Below are 7,521 nucleotides of genomic sequence, written 5' to 3'. Positions count from 1 at the left end.
AACTTGAGGGGCTCCGCTCTGTCCACCCGAAGCCGGTCTATTTCGGTGAAATATGGCAAGCTGAACTCGATCAGCCATGTACGGGGCATTAGGCTAAGATTCATACGCTCAAGAGTCGAGCAAGTGTCGTCTCCGCCAACCTCCCCCCCCCCCCCCCCGGGCGTGGCTTGACCGTGTCTTGTTCTGCGATACTCGACAATGATTGGTATTCAGTTATGAATGAGCAAGAGCGCTCTACAACACGAATGGTATGCTTATAGAATCGAGTTTTAAAGGGCGTCAACACTCGGGTCCAAGGACCAGCTGAGTTGTTACACTCGTCTGTGCCGCTTTTACTGGCCATAAGCCTACAGATCAGCTTCACAGGGGGGCCTTGTTTCCATGTATTGATTTATTTGCCTTTTTAAGTCAAGCTCCGTCATCACACTGTCGCGCACGCAAGCAATGCTGACGAAGAGATAGTCATGAAATCATAACTACTTTCACGACGAAGCTGCATCCCGCTTCCACCAGATATACCAGATTAGCCATTCCTCCCCGACAATTTAGATTGAGTGTGGAGAGACATTGGCTCACCACAAAGTACATTGTACAGCAGCTCATGCTGGGGCTTTGCGGCAATAGTCGCACGCAGACTACAGGTTTTCGGTTACCAGCACTCGAGCATAACCAACGGCCACTTACTCTCCGACCGTCTTTGATCAACAACCCCTTTTTGGACAGAAGAAAACTTAAACTCCAATGTCTGGCTCGTATGTTCTGGGCGAGTAGCTTTGCCCAATTCTGTTCCATTGTAGTACATGCGCCCCTTCGAAACTTGGCAGCAATGATCCTCCGCTTGCTTCAACACACTTGAGTTACCTTATATCCTGATGCAAAACCCCGTGGTGGTTACTGAGTTAACTTGCATCACAACAGAACCTTCAACCCACCATCGATCCGAACACCGAACAAGCATCCACGAGTCCGACTCAACCCCCTCCCTTCCCGACACCGTCGAAGTCCAGCAAGTCAAAACGGGTCCAGCAAAGACAGCGTGGAGTGTACATAGAGCGGCTCGGAGTTTGGTAGTCTTGGTTTGGTGTAAAGGCGGTCGCCATCAGCCAGGCGAGACGGGTGAAGGCTGGGACAAGCTCAAGCTTGGATGTGGCCCTTCTTGACCCGCTCATTGACGAGCTTGCGCTGAGCACTGGAACCACTCTCGACATGGGCGTCGTCCAAGGGGATTTATTCCAAGCGGTGGCAAGTCGTTTATACTTCGAGGCTACCCTTCCCGCTATCAATGGAGTCGGCAACTACTCATCATCCCATGCCCAAATCTGACAGAGCATGACCCTCTCAGTAGATCATATCATTTACATCAAGTCAGTGGTTCTTTGCGGTAAGCTTGAGCTGTATTCATCTTACACCTTGTCAGCAGCTGATCAAGGCATGTGCCTTCTAGGGGCATTATATGTTTAGTTCTTCTTCTGGCCATCGGTCTCCTCCTCGGCTTCATCCTTCTCATTTCCATCCTCCTGGAATCTCGTCTCCTGGGCTGCAACATTGTTAGCAAACGAATCTCTCGAACCCATTCCAACTTACCACTCCACAACTCGGCGTAAACACCATCACGATCGATCAACTCCCGATGAGTGCCCATCTCCGCTACTTGTCCCTCCTTGAGGACAATGATAAGATCCGAATCAAAGATTGTTCGGAGACGATGAGCTACGAAAACACTTGTTCGACCCTTTTCTCTAAGGATACTGTTGATGTTCATCATGAGAGCCTGCTCGGTATGGGTATCCAGGGCACTTGTTGCCTCATCGAAGAAGAGCAGAGGTGGATCCTTGAGGAGCAGTCGACTAACAGCAAGACGCTGCTTCTCTCCGCCGGAGATCATGAGACCTCGCTCACCAACCTTGGTATCGTATCCTTCGGGGAATGACTGGATGGTGTTGTGGACGTGAGCGCGCTTGGCAACGGCAACAACCTCATCGTGCGTCGCGTTGATGGAGCCATAGCGGATGTTGTGCTCGACGGTATCGTTGAACAAGGGGGTATCCTGAGGAACAACACCAATAGAGCGGCGAAGAGACTCGAGATTCACATCTCGAACATCTTGGTCATCAATCAAGATTCGGCCACCCTGAACATCATAAGATCGGAACAAAAGACGCAGAAGAGTGGACTTTCCGCAACCGCTGGGGCCAACAACTGCGATCTTCTTTCCAGCGGGGATGGTCAATGACAAGTTTCGCAGGATCGGTCGGTTAGGGTGGTAAGCAAAGTCGACATTCTCGAACTTGATCTCACCACCCTTTGAAAGGACCAGGGGCTTCGCATCAGGCTTCTCCTTGATGTTGGCATTGACCTTTTGAAGGTTGAAGAGGGTCTCCATATCCAGGAGAGACTGTCGAAGCTCACGGTAGACGGATCCGAGGAAGTTGAGAGGAACGGAAAGCTGGAAGACAAGCTGGTTCACCATGACCAAGTCACCAACGGTCAAAGTACCCTCAGCTACACCATTGGCAGCGAGGTACATCATACCTGTAAGTGCCGACGAGAAGATGAGGTTCTGTCCACTGTTCAGGAAAGCCAGAGATGTCGCAACCTTGATGGAGTTCTTCTCGTACTGCTGAAGAGCCTTGTCATACCGCGCAACCTCAAACTTCTCGTTGTTGAAGTACTTGACAGCCTCATAGTTGATGAGCGAGTCCACTGCCACAGTGGAAGCCTTGTTATCAGCGGCATTCGCCTGTCTTCGGAATTTCGTACGCCAAGCTGTCGTCCAGATGGTGAAAGCCGTGTAGCTAACCATTGTCAAAACAGTGAGAGCAGCGAACTTTGCGCCATAGTTGTAAGTGAGAATTCCGCAAACCATGCTGATCTCCAGTGCGGTCGGCATGATATGGAAGACCATACTAGACAGAATGAAGCTGATTCCCTTTGTACCACGATCTAGAGCCCTTGTTAAACCACCAGTCTGTTTAGACAGATGGAACGTCAAGTCGAGACGCAGCAGATGATCGAATACATTACATGCCACCCTTCGGATAGCGTTCTGTGCAACAGACGCAAACACGGCGTTTCGCAATTCCTGGAATACCGTTGCGCCTATACGAGATGCGCCGTATGCAAGGATCATAGCTCCCGCAACTGTCGTCGCAGTACCTCCCACAGCAGCAATATCGATGTTCATTGAATCCACAATGCTTTTAAAGTAGAATGGCACTTGCACATTGAGAACCTTTGCGCCAATCAACAAGGACACAGCAAGACCGACTCGCAGCTTTGTACCCCAGTCATCCTTGGGCCACAGATACCTAGTCATCTCTTTCATGATAGCCCAATCGGCCTTACGCTGCTCAGTCGCAGATTTATCAACCGTCGCAAGAGGATCATTTTGTTTCGTCGGTTGTTTCTGCGCAGGAAACACGGCCGTGGGTTTCGTCGTGGCTGTGGTTTTGGTTTTCGAATCTGTGGGTGCTCGTTCGCGACGCGGGGCACATGTCCAGAATGTCTGCGTCAAACCCGGTCGCTGAGACACTGACGACAGTCGATAAAGTGCCAGACTTCTCTGAGGACATGTCCTCGACGGCCGCAAGAGTAATTGAGGTATCATAGTGACTATTCGGCTCAAATCGAGCTCATCATGGGATGTGTCTGGTAGTTTATGGCGGGGGTAGCGGGATAGCGCGTCGATAAGAGGCACGAGACAACAAGGTACCGGAGCTGCCAGGGACCTTGGCTGCGATCCGGTAGCTACCTACTTTACCTTGGCCAAAGAGGGGTTCGTTCTATTTATTAAAAGGGGGAGAGATTTTTTGTTCTAAGCACTTGCTGGAGCTCACCTAAGAGTAAGTTGCCAGATTCAGACGGATGATGCAACCGGTTGGGGCCTGAGGCAGCCGATCATCGGAGCGCCAACCCAATGATGGCCAGGAATGGGAATGGACTTGTAATACAGAGAATTATATGCAATTATTTAGTAGATGTCTTTAGAATATTAAATTGGATTTAGAGGTCACTTTTCGAGTGGAATTGAGTTGTTTCTCGGTATAAACGGTCAAGTAACGTTTGACTTACAGTTCAGCTTCCGAAATCTTGTGATGGATATGAACATCGCGCAATATCCAGGACAAACGTCGCCAACCCCCGACTCGAACCATTCTATTACATATATACCCCTCTAGTCAAGCCTGAAGTACGTGATTGCTATAACGAAACGTTTTCGTAAAATGTAGCTATCAGAAAAAAACTGGATATACGCTTTTTCCCGTCATGAACTCTGTCTCTATAAGTAAAGGCTACTGAGCTTCATCGGAAGTCTGAAAATCTTGTTCCATAACCTTACCATGACGAAGGGTATTTCTTCTTTTCAAGTCGCAAACTTGTGGCTTTTATAGTGTAGCAAGACCATTATACCAGGCTGCCGTCTCCCGGTACACAACTCAATCCCACCTTTAACGCCAGATCAAGATACTGAAGGCCTTGACAACGCAGCCTAAAGTATCCCCAACCACGCATCGCATGAAGTTCGTACTTCGTCATTCTCGAGTTACGAGATATCAACAACCCAAACGACAAAAATGATGATCTAAAACAGCAAAAGGATAGGTCTCGGAGGGAGTCGAACCCTCGCTGGCGGAATCAGAATCCGCAGTCATAACCGTTAGACCACGAAACCAGATCTAATTGTTGGAGAACTTGTACCCGTACAGCATAATATGATGCTGATTTCTTGAGCTGTGACACATCGATATCCACTTGGTGGACAGCAGTTGTGAAGGCCGGCCCATGAAATAGTCTCACAAATATGTCAATTACTTGCTAATGTGCCAAATGATGTTTCTGCATGTCTGCCTTACCTGTTCTCTTGCATTGGCTTGTACCCTGGAGGCTCCATGGCTCTCTGCTTATATGTCTGATGTGACAGTATAAGTTCAGTCAATAGCACTGAGTTTATGAGAGACGTCTGGACAAAAGCAAAAAGATTAATAACAATTAAATTTATATAGAGAACTATAATATTAGACGGAGTTTCTTTGAGCATTTAGTTCATTGCATTGAAAGTCCTGATGTGGTGCACCAACCACTGTAACACTCTGACTACAGTGCACAGCCCCTACAACTTACGGCTGAGCAACGCCTGTCAGCACGGGCGGGTCTGATCCATACAAGAGCTCTCAAGTTTGCATCTTCAGCAGCAAAACCACGTATCGCCTCAACTTTACCAAGCTCTATTTCCTTCATCATTCATGTTGAACCACTTCAGTATTTACTGATCCCCATCTCAATATGGACCGTCTCGAGGCTCTTCTTGAGCGCCTCAATGAGACTCTCATCCCCCACGCCCAACGATATCCCCTACAAGCTATCCTCGTCACAACCATAATCCTCTTCATCACAACAAGACTCTTTACAGGCAGTTCATCTTCTTCTAGAACGGATGGATCAAAAACGCCTCCTCTTGCACCCTTTTGGGTACCGTTGTTCGGCCATGCTCCGCGTATTTTCCTCAGTCCTTCGTCAGCTTTGACGCGCTTCAGAAATCGATATGCTCAAGGTGTCTTTTCAATCCGCTTATTCCAGAGCATTCACTCTTTTGTCTTTCGACCTTCACTTGTGGCTCGTCTTCTTGAGCAGCCGGAATCTGTCGCCGATAAGGAGTATGTTGCACGACGGATTATGATGACCAATTTTGGCCTCTCGAAGCAGGATCTTGCTGCTTATGATAAAGCTGCTCCTGAGGTGTATCAAATCACCAAGGAGTATCTGAGCGGTTCTCATCTTGATACCCTGGCCAAGGCTACGCTTCGAGATCTTGACGACAATGCTGCTGATGCAATCTCCTTCAACAGCTATCCCACTGATCAGATGGACTGGGAACGTCAAGCAAATGCAGAACTTTTGGAGGACACTGGAGACGAAAAGATCATGGCTGTGGACTTCTTTGAACTAATGAAGACCTTCATCGCCAGAACAGCCACCATCTCAGTCTTCGGCACAGACTTCGTCGAGATCTATCCCGATATCTGGCCTCATCTGTGGATCTTCAACGATGCTTTCCACTCGCTGGCAATGGGTGTTCCCGTATGGGCGCCTTTCCCAAGCTCTCAGCGCGCCAGAATCGCTCTTGGAAGACTACTCACATTCATGCGGGAGTATCACACCGAGTTGGACAAGTTTCTCAGCGATGAAGAACCGGCTACGAAATGGCAGGATTTTCACACCATCAGCCCTCTTATACGCGCCAGGACCGAAGTCTACCGAAAACACGGTCTACCAATCGATGTCCGCGCTACATTTGATGTTGCTCTTCTTTGGGCGACTACTGTCAACTCTACATCGCTCATCTCATGGTCTCTATTCGAATTGTACCAAGACCCTGTTCTTCTATCTCAAATCCGCGAACAAATCACCCCATTCGTCAAGATCGTCCAGCCTAAAAACGATTTCGGTGGCGCCGTTTGGATTCCTCCTCAGGTTCAGAAACTTGACCTGGAAGGTCTTGTTACTAAATGCCCTCTGCTTCAGGGAGTATACCTTGAGACATTGAGGTTATACGGTGGAGGATGGTCAGCGCGGTATCTGAAGGAGGATGTGATTCTCAAGGGCAAGGAAGACAGCTTTGTTCTGAAGAAGGGAACGTTCGCACACATTGTGAATGATCTGCATCACTCTGATCCCAGAAGCTTCACAGATGCCAAGGTCTGGCAAGTTGGACGATACCTCGAAGATACAGTGGACAAGAAGGGTGTCAAGACGCAGAGAGCTGAACCATACACAGTCCGAGCATCAGGTATGTTTATCCTCTTGCATGGCAGTCGAGGACTAACTAACATTTCTAGATGGAACATTGACGATGTGTGATGATTCGGAGTTTACGTTGAGAAAGGTGCTCATGTATATCTCAGTGTTTATCAGCCTTTACGAACTCGAACCCGCGGGGAGTGAAAGATGGCCATCGCCTTCGGTAGTCAAGGGAGTTGCTTCAGCGCAACCGTGGAGGTCTGTTAGATTGTGGGTAAGGCGAAGGTCGCCGCAACCTCAATGAGTGGCATGCTGCCGTCCCTGAGTTGCACCAGCATGTTCGATACAGGGACAAAGAGGAATTTATGATAATAGATTGTTCGGCATGCACCAAAGTTTCGACGGTTTGCTACTACTTACGTGAAGAGTTCCCATGGCTGAACATGGTGCAAAGATTATCAGTGCATCTTACATTCCTACTATCAGCCAAGTTGTCTCAGGTCATCGAAGCTTCCAACAACAACACTGACTCACAAGGTTCACATGATCGCTCATATCTTCACAAAGTCCCATCACTCATCGATGCCATTACGGCCTGTTTCAAGATCCCAGCCCATATGTGAGCCCTAGTGGGGCGTAGTGTCTTCTCCAGCACAAAAATTACCCACAACACCAAAAAGATGATCTTGAGGAGCGTATCTCCCCCGGGAAGGCTCGAACTTCCGATCTCCCGATTGTCTGCAAGTAACAGTCGGACGCTTTAGCCAACTAAGCCACAGGGGA

The 7,521-nt window shown here is 48.7% G+C and overlaps 2 protein-coding genes and 2 non-coding genes across 4 annotated transcripts; 1 reads left to right on the top strand and 3 right to left on the bottom strand.

The window, feature by feature from the left end:
* Nucleotides 1-1,368: 1,368 nt before the first annotated feature.
* On the bottom strand, nucleotides 1,369-3,787 carry FOBCDRAFT_50238 (P-loop containing nucleoside triphosphate hydrolase protein). The gene is made up of 2 exons (XM_031187796.3): nucleotides 1,585-3,787; nucleotides 1,369-1,537 (listed from the first exon to the last, which is right to left on the bottom strand). Exons 1-2 carry the CDS (start codon nucleotides 3,605-3,607, stop codon nucleotides 1,458-1,460), a joined length of 2,103 nt encoding a protein of 700 aa, XP_031035061.2. The 5' UTR covers nucleotides 3,608-3,787; the 3' UTR covers nucleotides 1,369-1,457.
* An 813-nt stretch (nucleotides 3,788-4,600) lies between these two features.
* On the bottom strand, nucleotides 4,601-4,672 carry FOBCDRAFT_t171. Its single transcript has one exon. It is a non-coding gene; the product is annotated as a tRNA-Gln (tRNA).
* A 515-nt stretch (nucleotides 4,673-5,187) lies between these two features.
* Nucleotides 5,188-7,120, top strand: FOBCDRAFT_50236 (cytochrome P450). Its single transcript, XM_031187800.3, has 2 exons — nucleotides 5,188-6,787; nucleotides 6,837-7,120. The coding sequence occupies exons 1-2, from the start codon at nucleotides 5,284-5,286 to the stop codon at nucleotides 7,040-7,042; spliced, it is 1,710 nt and encodes a 569-aa protein (XP_031035065.2). The 5' UTR covers nucleotides 5,188-5,283; the 3' UTR covers nucleotides 7,043-7,120.
* A 317-nt stretch (nucleotides 7,121-7,437) lies between these two features.
* Nucleotides 7,438-7,521, bottom strand: FOBCDRAFT_t170. Its single transcript has one exon. It is a non-coding gene; the product is annotated as a tRNA-Asn (tRNA).

This window comes from Fusarium oxysporum, chromosome VIII (genome assembly GCF_013085055.1).
Source record: "Fusarium oxysporum Fo47 chromosome VIII, complete sequence".
NCBI classification, from domain to species: domain Eukaryota; kingdom Fungi; phylum Ascomycota; class Sordariomycetes; order Hypocreales; family Nectriaceae; genus Fusarium; species Fusarium oxysporum.
This window is presented reverse-complemented; position numbering and strand designations above follow the sequence as displayed.